The sequence below is a fragment of the Rhinoderma darwinii genome, chromosome 4 (genome assembly GCF_050947455.1).
Source record: "Rhinoderma darwinii isolate aRhiDar2 chromosome 4, aRhiDar2.hap1, whole genome shotgun sequence".
NCBI classification, from domain to species: Eukaryota; Metazoa; Chordata; class Amphibia; order Anura; family Rhinodermatidae; genus Rhinoderma; species Rhinoderma darwinii.
This window is the reverse complement of record NC_134690.1, coordinates 70798298-70820994: the sequence shown is the minus strand read 5'-3', so window position 1 is coordinate 70820994 and position 22697 is coordinate 70798298. Positions and strand designations below refer to the sequence as shown.

Genomic DNA, 22697 nt, shown 5'->3' with positions numbered 1-22697 from the left:
GAGGCCGGACTGAAGGAAGAAGAAGAAAAAGAAGATTTCTGGGTAAGTTAACTTTTAATACTATTAACTCCAGCGGTAGTCCCTGTCCCTGGTGCTGAAAGAGTTACTGCCGATCAGTTAACTCTTTCAGCACCCTGGACAGTGACTATCTCCTGACGTCGCCTAGCAACACTCCCGTAATTACGGGTGCACACACGTAGCCACCCGTAATTACGGGAGCCCCATAGACTTCTATGGGCCTGCCCATGCCGTTATTACGGCCTGAAAATGTTCTATATTTTTCAACGGCACGGGCACCTTCCCGTAAGCATACGGGAAGATACCCATGGCCAATAGAAGTCTATTACGGCTCATAATTACGGGCGTTTTTACGTTCGTGTGCATGAGGCCTAATTCCAATAAATTTAGCAAAAATCCTGTGTCGTCAAAATGCTCACTGTACCCCTAGATAAATTCCTTCAGGGGTGTAGTTTCCAAAATGGGGCCACTTTTGGTGGGTTTCCACTGTTTCGGCACAACAAGACCTCTTCAAACCTGACATGAAAATTATACCGCTTTTACATAATATATGCATAATAAAATCAAGTCACTTACAATTTTTAAAGTTGATAATTCTAGATGCTGCATATGCTTCTTTGTCGCACGCTTAAAATGGCTTCTATGCATTTAAAATACATTTCTTCTAAGATTCTATATTATATAATGCTATGCATGGTCAATAACATTACACAGCCTTTAAATCGGATCGGTCAGATATTTATGCTGCCCTGTCTCAGGGCGGCATAAAGAAGTGACAGAGAGGCTGATTTCAGCGTGCTAGCACTTATTAGTTAATGTTTCATTTATTTATGCTTCCCGTGACTACACCCCACCGGCCGCAGAATGATACTTTTCTCGCTATTAGGGTATGTTCACACGCACTATTTTCAGGCGTAATTCGGGCGTTTTATGCCTCTAATTGCGCCTGAAAAAACGCCCCTCATATGCCTACAAACATCTGCCCATTGCTTTCAAAGGAAATTACGATGTTCTGTTCCCACGAGTTTTAATTTTACGCCTCGCTGTCAAAATACGGCGCGTAAAATGACGGCTCGTCAGAAGAAGTGCAGGACACTTCTTGGGACGTATTTGGAGCCGTTTTTCATAGACTCTATTGAAAACAGCTCCAAAAATAGCCGTAAAAAAACGCCGCGAAATCGCAGCGAAAAACGCAGTGAAAAACGCGAGTTGCTCAAAAAACGTCTGAAAATCAGGAGCTGTTTTCCCTTGAAAACAGCTCCGTATTTTCAGACATTTTTTGTTAAGCGTGTGAACATACCCTTAGGGTATGTTCAAACGTAGTGACCAAAAACGTCTGAAAATACGGAGCTGTTTTCAAGGGAAAATAGCTCCTGATTTTCAGACGTTTTTTGAGCAACTCAGGTTTTTCGTTGTGTTTTTAACGGCTGTTTTTGGAGCTGTTTTGAAATGAAAAATGCCTCCAAAAACGTCCCAAGAAGTGTCCTGCACTTCTTTTGACGAGCCGTCATTTTACGCGCCGTATTTTGACAGCGACGTGTAAAATAAAGGCTCGTGGGAACAAAACATCGTAAGTCCCATTGCAAGCAATGGGCAGATGTTTGTAGGAGTAATGGAGCCGTTTTTTCAGGCGTAATACGAGGCGTAAAATACCCGAATTACGTCTGAAAACAGTGCGTGTGAACATACCCTTACTGTGCATAGGGAGAAAAGTCCCAATCTGCGGCTCAAGGAAAGGAGGAGCGTGAATATATTAATATAATTGGGCTCACACTCGTAGCGCTGGACGCGCGACACAAGTGTAGGTTCTAAATTCTAAACTACAGAACATTAACTAATAAGTGACAGCACTGTCACTTCTTTTATGCTGCCCACAGACAGGGCAGCATAAATATCTGACCGATCCGCTTTAAAGGCTGTGTAATGTTATTGACCATGCATAGCATTATAGAATATAGAATCTTAGGAGAAATGTATTTTAAATGCAGAGAAGCCATTTTAAGCCTACGACAAAGAAGCATATGCAGCATCTACATCTACTGCACAGAAAAATATAACAAAGTAATTATCCAAGAATTATCAAGTTTAAAAATTGTAAGTGACTTGATTTTATTATGCATATATTATGTAAAAGCGGTATAATATTATTAACCATGCATACCATAATAGCACTACTAAAATCCATGCCTGATTTTTTATTTTACTGAATATAAAATTTTTGTTTTAGACTTTTCCATTTTGAAAATAACAAATATGGACCTGAATATCATTTTGCAAGTACAAGAAATAATCATTTAGAAATGCTGTATGGTCTTGCATTTGATTTTTGCACATGTAAAAAAAAATTCTGGCCTGTTTCTGTGTTTAGCAAAGTTGTCCTATATATAACAACTAGTTTTTCTAAAGAAATTCGTACACACCGTGATTTTGCATGCATAAAAATATTGTATTTGTTTTTTTCTTGTCTGGCCTGTTTGTTTGTTTGTTTGTTTGTTTGTTTGTTTGTTTGTTTGTAAGTTTGTTTAGCAATTTTGCAAAGCAGGTCTATATAACATAACCTATTTAGAAAAATTTAACAATACACACATAGCTATTTTGCTATGGGAACTGGGCCTTGCATTTGGATAATAACCTTTGCTAAGCAAACTTTCCTTAAACCATCTCATCCCACTGTTCAACACAAAAGTCACTCTCATAGATCACTGAACCATCTGCTGATTCTCTCCATTCTCCTGCTATTAGATGCAGGGAACATCTCTCCTAACCCTGGTCCTGCATTTTCTTCTGCAGAGATCAACCCCTTAATTGCCACATAGCCCTTACCAGGGACCCAAGCCCTGGATCTTTGGCCCGGTGTCCCGGATTCCTGGGCGACTGCCGCTACAGGAGTCGCAGTGGTCGCAATTGCAACTGGGCAGCGGTCGGGATTGCGACGGCCCCTGCACCGCGTCTATAGAAACTTACTATAGTAACTGGGGCCTTTGTCATAAAATACACAGGCCCCTGTTACTATACTAACAACACAAATACCCTCCTTCCCGAGCGCAGCGGAAGTCCTGATGTCTTCTTGCGTCATGACGCTGTGCGCCACACATGTCACGATGCTGGATGTTGTCGGGACATCCGCTGCACCGAAGAGCTGGGTAAGTGTAACATCATTACTGCCTGCTATGGTCCTGTATCTAAGCCTGTGTTGTGGTAAGCTTAGATACAGGCTTCAACAGACAGCATCACACATGGGCTTAGATACAGGGCCCATGTGTGATATGGGCTGTTGAACCATGTATCTAAGTTTGCCACAAGGCAAGCTTAGATACAGGACCCCAGCAGACCATAATCTTATATACAGTATAAGATTACTGTCTGCTGCGGTCCTGCTGTATCTAAGCCTGCCTTGTTGTAGGCTTAGATACATGGTCTAACAGACAGTATCACACATGGGCCCTGTATCGAAGGGTACCACATGTGTTACTAATTTTTTCTGTGCTTGTGTTTTTTTTACAGGTTTGGTCGTTCGTCTACGTCGGATTCGAGGACTACTTCGATGACGGCATTTTTTATTTTCAATAAAATGGTTAATGAGGGTTGTGTGTGTGGGGGGTGTTTATTTCAATAAAATATATTTTTTCTATGTCTTTGTATCTTCTTTTAAACTTCATTACTACCGACTTAGTAATGGCCGCTGGCTGATTGGTAGCGTCCATTACTATGGAGGGCCTTCGTGTTAGCCGCTGAAGAGGCTAACACTAACCCCCATTATTACTCATGTACCCACCGCCACCAGGGGTATCGGGAAGAGTTGAGTATGATCCTGGTGGCAGGGGGTTTTCGGGGTAATAATGGGGGTTAGTGTTAGTGCACCGGCTAACACAATGCCCCACCTTAGTTATGGACACTGTCAATCAGCCAGCGGCCATTACTAAGGTGGTAGTAAAAAAGTTTTAACAAATACAAGGAAATAGAAAAAATATTTTATTGTAATAAAAAAAAAAACACACAACCCCATAACCATTTTATTGAGAACAAAAAAGCCGTCATCTAAGTGGTCCTCGAATCCGACATAGTCCAACAATGAAACCTGCAAAAAAAACACAAATACACCCCAAAAAATTGTAACACATAAAAAAGCAAAACAATTATTATTCTTACCTTTCCTGGGTCCAGCGCTAGAGCCGCAATGTCAGCAAGCTGGGCCATATATCTAATCCTATCATATGTGATACTGACCGCTGAGGCACTGTATCTAAGTCTATCATGTGTAATACTGTCTGCTGGGCCATGTATCTAAGCCTATCATGTGTGATACTGTCTGCTGGGGCCATGTATCTAAGGCTGGGTTCACACAATCTATTTTCAGGCGTAAACGAGGCGCATTATGCCTCGATTTATGCCTGAAAATACGGCTCCAATACGTCGGCAAACATCTGCCCATTCATTTGAATCGGTTTGCCGACGTACTGTGCCGACGACCTGTAATTTACGCGTCGTCGTTTGACAGCTGTCAAACGACGATGCGTAAAATGACTGCCTCGTCAAAGAAGTGCAGGACACTTCTTTGGACGTAATTTGAGACGTTTTTCATTGAATTCAATGAAGAACAGTTCTAAATTACGGCCGTCAATGACGCCTCGCAAAATGCGAGTACGAGCAATTACGTCTGAAATTACGGAGCTGCTTTCTCCTGAAAACAGCTCCGTAATTTCAGACGTAAATGCAGTTTACGTGTGCACATACCCTAAGTGTATCATGTGTGATACTGTCTACTGATACAAGGTGGGTATGTAAATTACGCACGTAAATCTGGGCGTGTGCGTTGCATTTTGCATCAGTGTGCTTTTCATGTGGCATCTGTTTTTCACGCACTCGCAAGCCCTTTTTTTTTTTTTCGTGTAATTGATGCCTGCTGTCCGTGGTTTTCACGCACCCATTGACTTCAATGGGCAACTAGATGTCTGAAATACACCAATATAGGACATGCAGTGAGTTTCACGCAATGGACACTCGCTGTGTGAAAACTCACGCATGTGTAAATAGACCCATTGTTTCAACGCACAACACACGGACAAGAATCACGCTCGTTTGAAGGAGCCCTAAGCCTATCATGTGGGATACTGTCTGCCGAGACAATGCATCCTATTCAATCCAGCGGTTTAGCTATAGGAGCTTTAGTCTTATAGATATGTTATCTCCGACATGTGTCTAAAAATGCATTTTGTTTTTTTGGGGGAGCGGTAAATGTATGTCTTAGGGCTTGTGCCCCTTATCTTTTAAGACCCTAGCAACGCCCCTGCCCCTTACCCTGCTAATCTTCTTAACATTTGTTGTATGTCTTCTCCTGTCTCTTTTAACTGTGCGCTCTGGAACTCTTGGTCCGTGTGCAACAAACCCACCTTTATTCATGACTTATTCCTTTCTAAGGCTAATTTCACACTACTCTTAGTATACGTTTACCTCTCTTCCATCAGAGGAAGAGAGGATCGAAAGATTAAACAGAAAACAACGCTTCCGTTAGAATTACCATTGATTTCAATGGCAATTCTCTTGTTTCAGTTGCTTTTGGTTTGTCTCCGTTCGCTAGGTTTCCGTTTTTTTGACGGAAGCAAAAGTGATGATAAAATGGTAAAATGATAAAATGATGATAAAAATGGTAATTCTAGCGGAACCATTGCTTTCCGTTTAATCTTTCGATCATCTCTGACGGAAGAGAGGTAAACGTATACTAATGGCAGTGAGAAAAAAGTCTAACACTCTCAACTTCCGGGCTCTAAAAGAAACATGGCTACACCTGTCTGACACTGCATCCTCTGCTGCTCTATCTTATCATAGAGATTTTCAATATACAACTAGTAGTATTCCTTAACTTAAGCGCAGTCACATTGACCCTTTTCCAATTTTCTGGTGTCCCTTGTTTAGACCATCATCCCAGGGTTCACTCTTTTGGTAATATTGGCCACCCACAAATGGTGAAAAACATGCCTCACTATTGGAAGAGGGACACAAATGTTCATATGGGGTTGATGCAAGGGGTGTCATAAGGCAGAGGAGGATGATGGTCCAAGCTCCTGCTTGCAGTGTCTGGCGTGGACCCATGTCAGTTTTCCCTCAAGCTTTACTAAACTAGCCATGGTCAGCTGGACATGGTAGTGCCTGTCAAACCTTGGCTCGAGGCTTTTCCTCACGTTTCTTTTGAGGACGACCTAATCTCCGGGTTGTATTGTGTGTGTACCATCTGTGCAGTTAAGTTCTGTAGTGGAAGAAAATACACGTTTATGCAATTGTTGTAAATGCTTCTGTAGAGCCCTGACATAATGTTTAAGGACCCAATATATTGCCTGTAAATGCTGAGGGGAGTACAAGTCTGTGTTGGGGACACTTCCGAACAAGATCTCATAGGTGCTAAGGCTCAACTTCCGGTTAGGCATTACTCGGACTGAGTACAAAGCAAGGGAAAGGCATTCAGTCCAGGTCTTCTCTGTCTCTTCCATTGCCTTTTGTATCCACAACTTCAGGGTACCACTCATCCTTTCCACCCTATCACTGCTCTGGGGGTGGAAGGGAGTGTGGATAGCCTCTTCTATCCCCACTGATCCCATGACCTCCTTCATAATTTTTCCAGTAAAATGGGTTCCACTGTCACTTTCTATGATCTCAGGGACCCCATATCTCACACAACTTCAATAAGAATTTTCCTGGCTTTGTTCTTTGAAGTGGGGGAATATACTGGACAGGCTTCAGGCCACCCTGAGAACAGGTCTATGCATACAAGCACATATTCATACACACCTACCTTTGGTAGTTGAATGTAGTCGATCTGCAGGGGTAATCTGGTCGGGGTGCACTTTTCATAGGTACCCTTGCTGTTTTACCTATGTTATGCTGTGCACATATCATGCAGGCTGCTACAAACCTAGTGGCTGCATTATTGAATCCAGGGGCAAACCAATTTGCTGATACCTGGCTGCACATACTCTCCTTGGAGAGGTACATACACCCGTGCGCCAGGTATGTTACCATTGGGTATAGAGACCTGGAAAGACATAACTTAGTCCCTACAGCCGAGAGGCCATCCTCTTCCAGGGCAGCCACTTCCTTTTGCCATTGGTGCTTCTCTAACTTGTCTACTTGAGCCTGGAAGCCCTTCAACACCTGGAGGTCCACTCCTGTCACTGTCTGATGGGTGAATGTGCTAACCCCTCCTCCACCATCCAGGGACAGCATTGCAGCCTTTCTACTGCCTACTGCCTCGGGCCTGGTCTCCTCGGTGTGGGCTTGCACCTTTATTATGGCTACTTGGCTGGGTTCTAACAGGACCTGTAATACTTTGGCTACTTCTCTTGCATTCTTAATTGGTTTACCCTATGAGCCAACAAAGTTTTTACTGCGCCAGCTGGGCTCATAATCGTGGGCGATAGTCAGTATAAATGTTGGTCGTCTTACTTTTTGCCAGGTTACAAGCCTCAGCAAGTGCCCCCAGCTCCGCTTCTTGGGCAGAACAAGAAGGTGGGAGTGGTCTTTGGTTGATTACCTCGTGCATCATGACTACCGCGTATTCTGTCCTGTAGGTGCCTTCATGGTGGAATCTGGAACCATCTACAAAAAGCTCAAAATCTGGGTTACTTATTAGTGTATCATACACATTTTGTAGACCTCCTAGCTCTGAGTTAATTAATTCAACACAAGTGTGCGGTGTCTCACTGATATGTAACTGATCAGTCTCATCACTACTCCCCTATTTGGACAATGTGGAAGTAATGTAGCAGGGTTCAAAACTGAACATCCCTATATAGTGAGCTTGGGTAGGGTGAGCAAGGCAACCTCATACTTGGTCAGGCAGGCTGCAGACAAGTGTTTGGTCAGTACATACGTTTTCAAGAGTCTCACTCTTTATTAATCTTTAAGCAATCATCGTCAGGGTGAGAATTTTCAATATCTGTATTTTCTACGTGTATTTTTCTTCTCACCTCCCATATTTTTGGACCAAGTGGAAGCAATATAGATGGGTTCAAGAGACTACAACGATAATATGTGAAAATGCAAGGAGTGAGACTTCATATTAATGAGTCTAGTCTAGCGCCGCCACAGGTGAAGACATCCCATCCCTACAGCTATATTTCTAGCAGTCCACATTTGTAAATTCCTATATTAAGTCCATTTAGATTAAAAAAATGGCTTAAACTCCACAAAGACTTTATATGAAACAAACTCGAAAAGATATTGGAGCATGGAAACCATGAATTAAAATATAATGTATTTTATTAAACAAGGAAGAAAAAATGAAAAACATACAAAGAGTAAAAAAAAACTACATTTGTATTCTATCTTTAATGCAGACAAATACTTGGTCTGAGCTTGTTGTAGTATTTTACTATCAGCGTGTGGGACAATGATGATGAGATCACGGTTGAGACAATATCAGTGGCATTATACTTCAGACATAAGAGAGAACACCTCTCAGTACAGTGTGTTACTGAGGGTGGTACTTGGAATAGCAGTTTGTGGAAATAAGACACAAATAGTGCTGTGTCTTTCAAGAACATTTCACATTCCTTCTGAAACTCTTGCCTCTTACCACCCCTTCTCCTGGACCAATTCTTGTAGAATTATGAGTCTCAGCAAGACAAAATTCTGAAAGAAACTAAGACACTGCTTTATTTATAATTCTAAAACCTAGATTTACATAGCTAACTTAGTTATTTAAATGTTATAGATAAGGTATGTTAAAAAGCCAGCATATTTACACAACCTTGTACTTAAAATAAACATTAGTCTCAAAAGGCAACTAGGTATAGTGGCTAGATGCTTCATAGGTACTGAATAACACCTCCATAGGTCAAGAAAATAGATACTCCAAAATTGTCAACATCTACACAAAAAGAGAATCAGGAGTCATGGACTATCATGGTATGAAAATCGAAAATGTGAATCTTTACTAATACACGTAAATAAACAATATAAAAATATAAAAATACAGAGGATCCAAAAATGGATTTGACTGTATGAGAGCCACTATTAAGTATACAAATGACCAAAAGGTAACAGTACTGATGCGACAGAAGTAGGAAGAGAAAATGTTAACATATGTAACAAATCACAGTGAAATAACATATGTAACAAATCACAGTGAAATAATGCACTCTCAAGAACAGGTGAATAGCCTATTGTATGCCAAAGGTAGAAAGTATTATTCATATTGATGTAAGCAATGGCGGATCATCATATGGGCGTTTTGGGCGGTCGCCCGGGGCCCGAGGCACTCAGGGGGCCCATTGCTTCCCGAACTGCACATAATCGTAAAAACTATGCAGCGCTAACTGTCACTGTAGAGAGAAGGTGCAGGCAGAACAATTCGGGGCGGGCTTAGCCGGGATAGTGAATGTTACCTCTACATAAATGTGCTCCGAATTGAAGGCTAAAGGACCTTTGATGACGTCGTGCCCATGTGACCCCCGCCCACCAATCAGGTCCGTCTATCACAGTGAAGGAGCAGAATATCTGCAGGGAAGAAGGCCCGCCCACCAGTCAAGTTTTTACACAGCGCTCCAGGCTGGTGAGTGCTTTTCCAAACCCCCATCCCTTCATCACTCACTCCCTCCATCTGTTCTTCCCTCCATTCTTCCATAACTCACTCCCTCCCTTCATCACTGCTGTGTGTGATGCTATATACAGGGGCTGTGTGTGTGATGCTATATACAGGGGCTGTGTGTGTGTGTGATGCTATCTACAGGGGCTGTGTGTGTGATGCTATCTACAGGGGTTGTGTAATAATAATAATAATAATCTTTATTTATATAGCGCCAACATATTACGCAGCACTTTACAATTTAGAGGGAACATGAAACAAACAATATCAGACATTACATAGTGACAAAGTTCATTTACAATTCAAACCTGGGGAGTGAGGACCCTGCTCACAAGAGCTTACAATCTATGAGGACATAAGGGAGACACAAAGTGTAACAGTGTTTGTTCTGTACAATGGTCCGGCCATTTTTATACACATGCGGTGGTAACATAAAGCTGCATGAGCCGGTCACCAGCCAGTATCCGTGTATGACGGACATGAAGAGAAGCAGTGTGAGGGAATCTTATTCTGATGACTAATCTAAATGGAGGGCCATGGAAAGGAGTCAGATTAGGGAATGTTATAGGCCTGTCTAAATAGATGTGTTTTCAGGGCACGTTTAAAACTGTGGATATTGGGAATTAATCTGATTGTCTGGGGTAGCACATTACAGAGGACGGGTGCAGCACGAGAGAAATCCTGGAGACGGTAGTGGGAGGTTCGGATTATGGAGGATTTTAATCTAAGGTCGTTGGCAGAACGTAGAGCCCGAGTAGGGTGGTAGACAGAGATGAGGGAGGAGATGTAAGGAGGTGCAGCACTGTGGAGAGCTTTGTGGGTGAGAGTAATAAGTTTGAATTTTATTCGGAAGGGGATGGGCAACCAGTGCAGTGACTGGCACAGATTAGAGGCGTTGCTGTAGCGGTTGGTCATAAAGATGAGCCTGGCTGCTGCATTGAGGATAGATTGGAGAGGGGAGAGTTTAGTGAGGGGAAGACCGACTAGTAATGAGTTACAGTAGTCAAGACGAGAGTGAATCAGAGCAACAATGAGAGTTTTGGCAGTTTCCTCCGTAAGAAAAGAGCGGATTCTGGAGATGTTTTTGAGGTGAAAATGACAGGAGCGTGAAAGTGATTGTATGTGAGGAGTAAAGGAAAGATCTGAGTCAAAAATAACCCCGAGACAGCGGGCGTGCTGCTTAGGAGTTATGATAGTGCCACACACAGAGATGGAGACATCAGGTTTAGGGAGGTTAGTAGATGGTGGGAACACAAGGAGCTCAGTTTTAGAAAGATTCAGTTTCAGATAGAGAGAGGACATGATGTTAGAGACAGCGGACAGACAATCACTGGTGTTCTGTATTAGAGCAGGGGTGATGTCACGGGAAGAGGTATATAATTGGGTGTCATCAGCGTAGAGATGGTACTGGAAGCCAAATCTGCTGATGGTTTGTCCAATAGGAGCTGTGTAGAGAGAAAAGAGGAGTGGACCTAGGACTGATCCCTGAGGAAACCCGATATCAAGGGGAAGAGGAGAAGAAGTGGAACCAGCAAATGACACACTGAATGAGCGGTCAGATAGATAGGAGGAAAACCAAGAGAGAGCCGCGTCCTTGAGGCCAATAGAGTGGAGCAGGTTAAGTAGGAGTTTGTGGTCTACAGTGTCAAAGGCTGCAGAGAGATCCAAAAGAATCAGGAGAGAGGATTTACCATCCGATTTAGCCGCCAAGAGATCATTTGAGACTTTAGTAAGGGCAGTTTCTGTGGAGTGTAGAGTGCGGAAACCAGATTGTAAGGGGTCAAGAATGGAGTTAGTAGAGAGATAGTGGATAAGGCGAGAGTAGACCAAGCGTTCCAGGAGTTTGGAGATGAAGGGCAGATTAGAGACTGGTCGGTAGTTGGCAGCGCTGGATGAGTCAAGTGTTGGTTTTTTCAATAATGGGTTTATAATGGCATGTTTAAAAGCGGAGGGAAAGATACCAGAGGAAAGAGAGAGGTTAAATATTTTAGTGAGGTGACTAGTGACAGCTGGGGAGAGGGACTGGAGGAGGTGTGAGGGGACAGGATCACTAGGGCAGGTAGTAGGACGAGAAGAAGAGAGGAGCCTGGAGACTTCTTCTTCAGTTATTGGGTCAAATGCTGAGAGTGAAGAAGAGGGAGTGCGGGGGGGAAAGGGGATCGATGTTACTAGGGGACTGGGAGATAATATCATGCCGGATGTTGTCAATTTTAACTTTAAAATAATTGGCCAGGTCTTCAGCACTGAGATCTGTGATTGGCGTCTGCACTTTAGGACTAAGGAGGGAGTGAAAAGTATCAAAGAGGCGTTTTGGATTATTAGATAGTGTGGAGATGAGAGAAGTGAAGTAGACTTGTTTGGCGCGGTGAAGGGCAGAGTTGTAAGTTTTGAGCATAAATTTGTAATGGAGGAAATCTGCATCCAAATGCGATTTTCTCCACAGTCGTTCGGCACATCTCAAGCACCGCTGAAGAAAGCGGGATGTGCCAGGGTTGTCGTCGTCTTTGTCGGGTGGTTCGGAGTGTAGTGGGGGCTGCTTCATCCAATGCATTTTTGAGAGTGTTATTATAAAGTTTGGCAGCCAGATTGGGACAGGAGAGGGAAGAGATAGGGGACAATGAGGACTGTAGACTGTCTATGAGTTTCACAGTGTTAATGTCATGTAGATTTCTGTATGTCTGATACGTAGGGATGACCTGAGGAGGCAGAGAATATTTGATAGTAAAGCAGAGAAGATTGTGGTCAGAAAGCGGGAGAGGAGAGTTAATAAAGTCAGAAACTGAGCAGAGCCGGAAGAAGACCAGGTCAAGTGAATGCCCGTCTTCATGTGTAGGAGAGTTAGTAAGTTGTGACAGACCGAGGGACGAGGTTAAAGATAGAAACTGGGAGGCAGATGAGGAGATTGGGTTATCAATGGGGATGTTGAAGTCACCCATGATGAGAGTGGGTGTTTCAGAGGATAGAAATTGTGGAAGCCAGGCAGCAAAATGATCCAGGAATTGGCGGGGTGAGCCCGGTGGGCGGTAGACAACTGCCACTCGGAGGGGAAAAGGGTGAAAGAGTCTGAGGGTGTGGACTTCAAAAGAGCGAAATGTGAGTGAGGGGACCGGGGGAATGACCTGGAAAGTGCAGTGTGGGGAAAGAAGTATACCTACTCCTCCACCCTGCCTGTTCTCAGGTCTGGGGGCATGAGAGAACTGGAGACCACCATAAGATAGAGCAGCAGAGGAAGCAGTGTCAGACAGGTGTAGCCATGTTTCTGTAAGAGCCAGAAGGTTGAGAGAGTTAGAAAGGAATAAGTCATGAATAAAGGTGAGTTTGTTGCACACGGACCGAGAGTTCCAGAGAGCACAGTTAAAAGAGACAGGAGAAGACATACAAGGAATGGCAAGAAGATTTGCAGGGTTTCTATGTGTGGCAGGTAAGTGGTTAAGCTTGGCAGAAGAAAAGGGAGGCCCAGGGTTGGGAGAGATGTCCCCTGCAGCTAGTAGCAGGAGAATGGAAAGAGACAGCAGATGGTTCTGTGATTTATGTGAGTGTTTTTTATGTTGGGCAGTGGGATGAGATGGGTTAAGTTGACTGAGGAAAGTGAATAGTGAATGGGAGCTGTACATGGGTGAGACCAGGAGAGAAGGACTGATGCGGACTGTTTTTGGGCAAGTCTTAAATGGGCGATAGGATTGAAAACCAAGAGCAGCTATAATGATGAGAGCGGTGGCAAACATGTTTGGTTACAGATAGTTAGAAATCTAATATTGAGAGCGTGGGCTAGTTTGTCTGGTTTGGTAATGCAGCTTACCTGTCACTGACCCTGTGCAACTGCCATGTATAACTGCCATGTATAACTGCCAGGACACTTTGACAGTATGACACTTAGACAGAGATGACTTCTGCCGTCGTGCCCCCCTGCACGAGTGCCTTCCCCATATGCTACATCTAAATTTATAGGGGAGTAGATGCTCAGATCTAGGCCTAATTAAGCTCGTTCAGCTATATACAGGGGCTGTGTGTGTGTGATGCTATATACAGGGGCTGTGTGTGTGATGCTATATACAGGGGCTGTGTGTGTGATGCTATATACAGGGGCTGTGTGTGTGTGATGCTATATACAGGGGCTGTGTGTGTGATGCTATATACAGGGGCTGTGTGTGTGATGCTATATACAGGGGCTGTGTGTGTGATGCTATATACAGGGGCTGTGTGTGTGATGCTATATACAGGGGCTGTGTGTGTGTGATGCTATGTACAGGGGCTGTGTGTGTGATGCTATATACAGGGGCTGTGTGTGTGATGCTATATACAGGGGCTGTGTGTGTGATGCTATATACAGGGGCTGTGTGTGTGTGATGCTATATACAGGGGCTGTGTGTGTGATGCTATATACAGGGGCTGTGTGTGTGTGTGTGTGTGTGTGTGTGTGTGTGTGTGTGTGTGTGTGTGATGCTATATACAGGGGCTGTGTTTGATGCTATGTACAGGGGCTGTGTGTGTGATGCTATATACAGGGGCTGTGTGTGTGATGCTATATACAGGGGCTGTGTGTGTGTGATGTTATATACAGGGGCTGTGTGTGTGTGATGCTATATACAGGGGCTGTGTGTGTGTGATGCTATATACAGGGGCTGTGTGTGTGTGTGATGCTATATACAGGGGCTGTGTGTGTGTGATGCTATATACAGGGGCTGTGTGTGTGATGCTATATACAGGGGCTGTGTGTGTGATGCTATATACAGGGGCTGTGTGTGTGATGCTATATAAAGGGGCTGTGTGTGTGTGATGCTATATACAGGGGCTGTGTGTGTGTGATGCTATATACAGGGGCTGTGTGTGTGTGATGCTATATACAGGGGCTGTGTGTGTGATGCTATATACAGGGGCTGTGTGTGTGTGATGCTATATACAGGGGCTGTGTGTGTGTGATGCTATATACAGGGGCTGTGTGTGTGATGCTATATACAGGGGCTGTGTGTGTGATGCTATATACAGGGGATGTGTGTGTGATGCTATATACAGGGACTGTGTGTGTGATGCTATATACAGGGGCTGTGTGTGTGTGTGATGCTATATACAGGGGCTGTGTGCGTGATGCTATATACAGGGGCTGTGTGTGTGTGATGCTATATACAGGGGCTGTGTGTGTGTGATGCTATATACAGGGGGCTGTGTGTGACGCTATATACAGGGGGGGCTGTGTGTGACGCTATATACAGGGGGATGTGTGTGACGCTATATACAGGGGGATGTGTGTGATGCTATATACAGGGGGATGTGTGTGTGACGCTATATACAGGGGGGCTGTGTGTGACGCTATATACAGGGGGATGTGTGTGACGCTATATACAGGGGGATGTGTGTGACGCTATATACAGGGGGATGTGTGTGTGACGCTATATACAGGGGGATGTGTGTGACGCTATATAAAGGGGCCTTTGTGCACGTGGTGCTTTACTATACAGTGTTTGACACAATTATATTCAGGGGCGCAGTGTTTGGTGCTATTATATTTAGAGGCACAGTGTGTGGCACCATGATCATTTTGTTTTCGTTTATAGGTGTAGAAATGTTGGAAAAGTGAGAAACAGAAGACATCTAAGTGGCAAATTCTGCAGAAATGGGTCATGGCCGGGTGAAGTCGTCATGAAGTCAGGACCGGATGGAGAAGAAAAGAGGAAAACATGTGAGTCACTAGATTTACAGAAAATCTGTCACCTCTCCTGACATGTTTATTATAGGAAATCCTTGTGTTTCACTAAATGTCTTTGTGCAGTCCAGGACTGATAGACAAATGCGTGTTACCATTCCCCTTGTCAGGAGGATGTGTCCCTGCACAGTGTGATGCTGTCAGCGATGGTTGGAGACTGTCAGTATGTAGGGACACAGCCCTTTGACAAGGCGAATCGTAACACCCATTTGTTAATGCTTGCACAAAAAGGTAGTGTTACGGCTCGGCGGGGGAGAAGGGGGGCCCAAGTTTGGGTTACAGCCCAGGGCCCATAGTCTACTTAATCCGCCACTGGATGTAAGACATAAAGAGCAAAGTTAAGGATGGCATGTCCACAAAGAAAGGAGGTATGCGCTCATGTGTAAAAAACATGGTTACATATAAATGGAAAGGTGTAAAGTAATCTGCCAATCGTGTAGTTCCACAGATGAAAAGAATACCAGAGAGCAGGGTCCCATCAAGATATCATAAGCAAAGTGCCTTACCCATAGAAAATAGTGTAGTCAAGTGGCTCAGAAGAAGCGCCCCAATGCACGTTTCTCGTGTAGCTTTATGACGGAGTAATGACAATTGGATTCTAATCAAACTTTAAATAGGAAGTTGCGCAAGGACATCTGATGCATCCCAACCAATCATGATCTAGGTCAACGACACATGCGTGTGACTTATCGAAACGACGCGAGAATACCGTCCCAAACCATCAGGCGCATCCGCGCATGCACTGCTCCCCGGACGTGTCACTAGGGAAACAGTGCAGGCGCAGAGCGTCAAGGAGATAGCTCAGAATGGAGACTCGGCAGATCGCTCCACAGTGCATGCACACCCCCAGGTAAATTAATGGATAACAGGATAGATAATTTATGTATCGAAAATACATATATATATATATATCTGTGCATATCGCAAAGTTAAATAGTTATGTTGTCAATCTGACCCCGAAAAATACCTCCTTCTTCTGTGAAAAAAATATATAAATTACTACAACAGAAAGAAACATATACCAGAAGATGTATGAACCATATAATATCACAGAATGTGAAGATGAATAGTATATGTTAGTTCAACGTATTACCATCGAAAAGAGTGAAAGTGAAAAAAGTATAGGTAAAATGCATATACAATGAGCACAATGTGGTCACAAAAAACATAATTAAATCCTAATAGTGTTACACATATTTAGGCAATACAGATGTTTGAGGCACCACCGAGTGCGACAGATGGAATACAAGTGTGACACCGTCTTCGCAAATGTGGTATCTCCAAACACATGCAAAGTGATGCAAAAGAGAAAGAAGTGAAAAAAGAGCTGCAATGTTTGAATTATAAACACATCTAAAAAAAGAAAAAAAGCAGAATAAAGTTAGGTGAAAGAAAGTGCAAAGAAAGAAGAGCAATATAAGGGGCCCTCTCGAAAAAGAGAGCAATGACAATCATAGATATAAATAGTGGTATTATTCAGATCTTGCATCCCTTTAGTCCATAGATGGAGGGGGGTGGTGGTTTTCAAAAAAATCTAGATCTTGTTGAAGTATACGTTTGGAAGGACCATATCCAATGCCAATAAATCAATGTAGCAATAGGGCAAAATCTAAAAATACAAAATAGAACACAAACATAAATTAGTACAGACATAATTAAAAAAAGGCAGAGAGACTACAGAAAGGCCGCAAAGCTCAGTTTTTCATTGAAACCATTAGGGACCATTGTGCCAAGGGTTATTATCCATCTACACTCTTTCTGAGCTAACAACCTCCTCTAACTCCACAGTGTATTCTATCAATCCGCCATGCTTTAAAATGTTTTGGAATCGTTTTGAGCAGGATTTAATCCTTCACCTCCTCTGCAGCAATGATATCCCGCACATGCTCCCTAATTGTAATTCGTAATTGTCGAGATGTCAATCCTACGTAAACTTTTGAGCATCCACACATTGCATAATAAATTACAAAGGTGGTATTGCAGGATATGCATTGTTGTATTTTAAATTACCCTCAATCCCTCATTGATTCAAAGGTGGTTGCCCGTTTTATATTGGCACATGCCCCACACTCACCACATGGGTAACAGCCCCAAGTTGGACTTCTTGAGGAGAAAGGGTTTGATTGTTTGGGTATATAATGACTTTTAACCAAAAAGTCCTTAAGGTTCCTACTTCTCCTTGTTGTCATTAAAGGGGCTTTTGACGGGGTCAGAGCCAAGGTGGGCTCTGTCTGTAGCATGGGCCAATGTATTTTTAAAATAGATCCCATTGGCTGCCACTGACTGTTAAAGGTCAAAATAAATCTGGTGGGATTGTGATCCAATTGTTTTTTCTTTGATGGATGTAATAATGATTTACGTTCAGTAGCCTTTGCACGTCTATACCCTTGTTTGATACATCCCCGGCTATATCCTCTCTCCAAAAATCTGTTCTCTAGATCCCTCGATTGGCTTTCAAATTTAGTCTCAGATGAACATATTCGCCTCATCCCGGGAAATTGACCAACTGGGACAGCCCTAATCGTGGACTAGATGTGTGCCGATGTAGCATGGAACAGGGAGTTCACAGACATCTTTTTCCTAAAGACATCTGTTTGTAAACTTCCCCTCTCATACACCTCAATAGCAATATCCAAAAAGTCCACTTTTCGTCTGTCAAAAACATAGGTCAATTTAATGTTGAGATCATTTGTGTTTAGCTGCTGCATAAAATGCAGCAGCTGTGTTTCTGTACCCTGCCAAATTATAAATAAATCATCAATGTATCTCAACCAGCACTGCACATGGTCTGCGGGGGAGGCACCATCGCCATGGAAAACCTGCCTCTCCCACAGCCCGAGAAACAGGTTCACTTACGATGGCGCACACGCCGCCCCTATGACAGTGCCTTGTTTTTGTAAATAGAACACATCCCTAAACAAAAAATTATGAGCTAGAATAAGTACACAGACGTGGCTGTCCCAGTTGCTCATACCCAAGAAGAGGCGAACCACATCGACAACGTTTTTGTGTCGAATACTAGTGTAGAGGGATTCTACATCGGCAGTATCCAGAAACGCATCAGGGTCCAAAAAGATCCCATCAATTCTCGTTAACACATCTGTGGTATCTTTCATAAAGTAGGGCAAACATTCAATCATGTGTTTCAAATAGTAGTCAATGAATTTACAGACTGGATCACAAAGCCCTCCCAAACCTGACAATAGGGCGTCCCGGGTAATCAGTCAGGTTTTTATGGACCTTTGGGAGGAAATATAACATCGGTAAAATGCACATTTTGTAGACCTCCTAGCTCAAAGTTAATTAATTCAACACAAGTGTGCGGTGTCTCACTGATATGTAACTGATCAGTCTCATCACTACTCCCCTATTTGGACAATGTGGAAGTAATGTAGCAGGGTTCAAAACTGAACATCTCTATATGGGTGGGGTGAGCAAGGCAACCTCATACTTGGTGAGGCAGGCTGCAGACAGGTGTTTGGTCTGTATATACGTTTTCAAGAGTCTCACTCTTTATTAATCTTTAAGCAATCATCGAGATGGTCAGCATTTTCAATATCTGAATTTTCTACCTGTATTTTCCCTCTCTCCTCCCATACTTTTGGACCAAGCGGAAGCAATGTAGCTGGGTTCAAGACACTACAACGTTAGATAATACGCTGTTACGTAACTCCCGACCATGTAATCAGGATGTGGCCAGGAGGGTCCTGGAAAGTTGCAAGTGATAGTACAGGGCCAGCACATAATTTATCTTGAACTAATTATCTCTCTCAATATTAAGGAATTTATCAAATGAAATAATATTCACTTGATATAGTAGATAAAAAAAGGGTTGTGATATAAAAAAAAAAAAGAAGCTAAGATTGTCTATGACTGGAAGAAATACATGAATTAAAATGTGTCTTCTTAATTCTCTATACATTAGCTAAATTCCGAGTGTGGAGCCAAACAATTTGTAATACTTTTGAGTACTGAGCTTGCATGAAGAGAGAGACATCGTCGTAAAAATCTTGTTTTCTTCCGATAACCTACCGGTAAAAGAGGAATGGCATGCCAGATCTGTTTCAAAATCTGGCGGGCTGGCATAGCGTATTAGTTAACTGAAATAGGATACAGCTAGACAATCCAAACCTCTTCCAATATACTATCGTTCAGGTTTTGGAGATGAGAGTTTCTCTGTGTCCCTACTAAATAAATATGAAACTAAATACTAAATAAATATGAAACTTATGTTATTCAAACTTTTAGTGTCTGTGGGGTATACGAGCAGGGTTCAGCTGTGCGGCCATTTGGGGGAATATCCTTTTGAAAGAACTCAATAAGATTTATATGTAAATTATACATTTTAGGAGAAAAATAGTTTAAGTAACATAAATACTCAAATATTTCAAAGTGAAGGGATAAAGGACAACTGTTTTACAAAAATAATCTGGCAGAAAACTCTGCATTTTTTTCTTACACATGAGGATAAGGTATTTTTTAAAATTAGTGAAATCCCAATGAGTTCTGAAACAACTAAGTATCTAATATCTAAAATATATTAACTAGTCCTCCAACAGAAATTCAAAGTGGTCTCTTTTCAGGCACCCAAACAATGAGAGGAGTTTGGGCTCAATTGAGACCAGCCAATGATAACAGTTTTTTTTAAGTGGATCCCAAAGCTTTCTTTCAGCTTACAACAAAAGGTTTCTCAGTATTTTATAATACATAGATTACATCCATCCCCTTTGAGACCTGCAAAGTATTACGAGGGTAGAAACTCCAAACATTTTGGGTAGACAAAATTGATAACATATGTAAAACATATCAAATAAGAATCAACTGCAATCCTAAAGTATGTCTAGTGGGAGCTGGACAACTGTCTGGTCATTCTAGAAATGCAAGGTTACCAATTAGTAAATTATTTTTTTATGCGAAAAAATGGATATAAAAAAACTAGGATAGTAGGGAATCAAGAGAGATAAGTATTTAACAGTGGCCAGAAAAAAAAATAACATTATAAGTCATCAGTCCACACCACAGAAAGTTTATTTGGTCAATGCTGATGTCAAGCTAAACTCATTAATAAAATTTATTACTGAGGAACACCCAGGCCATGTCCCCTATATTCCTTTAGCAATGTATAAGAGAAAGAAAGGCAAATATTTAAAAACAATACATCAAATGAGGGGAAAGAATTTGTTAAATAGTAGTTGGGCGGCTGTCAAAAAGAGTTAATGCACCTGCACAACAAAGACCAAAAGTATTCAAGTAGTAGCAACTTAATTTGATCAACAATATTTGGATGATTGAAACATTTTATAGGTGAGAGAACATGAGCTACAGTAATAAAAAAAATGTCAGGACTACTTTAAATAAATGTGTTCCCTTCACTTTGGAGACTGCATCAGATTTCACTATAATGTATGTTTTTCACTTTTCTCAGTAGTTTGAAGGCACATAAATTTATGTCAGTGTTCCTCTGCCAAGGGTGCCTAGGAATCTGGTCAGTGGTTCCCCAAAACACAGCTGCAGCAAGTGTTGTCACTTTTACATTAGCCTGCTCAAACCTACTTGGAAAAACAACCATCACATATTATCCACAATACAGTGCTAGGCAAGATTTATAGAATGCTTTACCTGGCCCTACCTACCTGGAATTTGATTAGGAATTTCTTGGAAGTAGAAAATCCCTTGAAAAATTCCTCCATTGTAATAAGGTAGGGAATCACCGGTCTATTTGATGGCCAGGAGTACAGGAGACAATGCTAGGTCTTCAAAGGGCTGAGTTACCCCTCATCTGCAAGGGATGTATGTATTTTTCTCTTTCTAACTTCAAATCTTTTCTATCATGGAGAAAAGTTAAAAACGGAAGTAAAAAATGTTGGAAGTTCTAGTGTGCATTAATGAATAAAATAAAGCTTCGAGTTTGAAAACTAAACATGGTCATGTACAAGATATATAGGAAAGGTTAACCAGAGTTTCTAGGAGCCCGAAACGGAATTAGTCAAGTAAGCCGTGCAATGCGAGCAAAGCCTTGTTTTTTTTTTGTTGAATCTGTCTTGCCAAGAATTTACAAACAGACAAGGATTTGCTTACATTGCGTCACATAATTAGCCAATTTAGCTTGTAGATGAAGACAATGTGCAGAAAAGACACACAACTCTTCCTGTACTCTTACATGTGACCAATGCACTTCAGTGCCTAGTCAAATTCATATCTTATATATACAACAATCATAATAAAGCTAAAAACAATACAAAAAAAATTAAAGCTGCTTAATAATAATGCTCCATTTTACTTTCAGGTTAACCCACAGAAGGAGATGCACTGGATCCATGTTAGTGCTGATGGTTGCAGGTTAGCCTTGATCTGGAAACATGGTGGAATATATATGGATACTGACATCATTTCAATACGAGCCATTCCCAATCAGGACTTCCTTGCTGCACAATCTTCGCAATACTCTAGCAATGGTATTTTTGGGTTTTCTTCTCATCATAATTTCACCCAGACATGTATGGAGGACTTTGTTCAGAATTATAACAGCAGACGATGGGGACATCAAGGGCCAAATCTCTTTACCCGTGTTTTAAAGAAGTTCTGTGATATACCAAAATTTAATGGTACAGAAGATATCATGTGTGGAAACATTACATTCTTCAATCCCCAGCGCTTTTATCCTATCTCCTACCCAATGTGGAAAAGTTATTACAAGGTTTGGGACAAATTGCCCACTTTCAATGACTCCTACGCTTTGCATCTCTGGAACTTCATGAATCATGTAAATGTAACTATGGTACCTGGTAGTAACATGTTAGCAGAACATCTCTACAAAGAGTACTGTCCTTCCACGTATGATGCGATACTTAGGAATGTCACGACTTACCACTAAATATTACCCACTATCTATTTTAGCTTTCTTTGAATATTGTAAATTTAATTACAAAATATCACAATGATCACCAGGATTTATGTGCAATAATAATTTGTCAGATTCTATGCAAAGTACTCACCCCATTAGATTTTCTTTTATATTTGAATGTATAGCAACATTTTTCTTGCACTATTTAGCAGAAAATCCTCAATTAAACGTTTGGTTCATGCACCATGGAAATCCCTGTAGCTTGCCCTTAGACTTCAATAGCCAAATCTATGCCCAAAAAAAAAAATATTTTTGCATACATTTGGCTGTTTTACATGAATTTACCTTTGCCTGAACTGCGCCACGTGGTATACTTACACAATGGGAGTCTTGGCAGACACATGCACCTGTATTGTATATAGTTGCATATGTCTGGCGCATATATTTTTAGGACTGTTTCGAACAGTCCCATGAACATAATCCATAGATGTGGAAATATACATTCATTATAATCATTATCATAAACAAACTGAAGGCATAAATATTAAGCCCCA

At 42.0% G+C, this 22697-nt stretch overlaps 1 protein-coding gene across 1 annotated transcript in view; it reads left to right on the top strand.

Annotated features, from left to right (window-relative positions):
• The window catches only part of LOC142760724 (alpha-1,4-N-acetylglucosaminyltransferase-like), a 39437-nt gene extending 17174 nt beyond the window's left edge, over positions 1–22263 (top strand). The window contains exon 2 of the mRNA XM_075863916.1: positions 21586–22263. Within this exon, the coding sequence (XP_075720031.1) occupies positions 21586–22173 (588 nt within the window). The 3' untranslated portion in view covers positions 22174–22263. The remainder of the gene's footprint in view (positions 1–21585) is intronic.
• Positions 22264–22697: the final 434 nt, after the last annotated feature.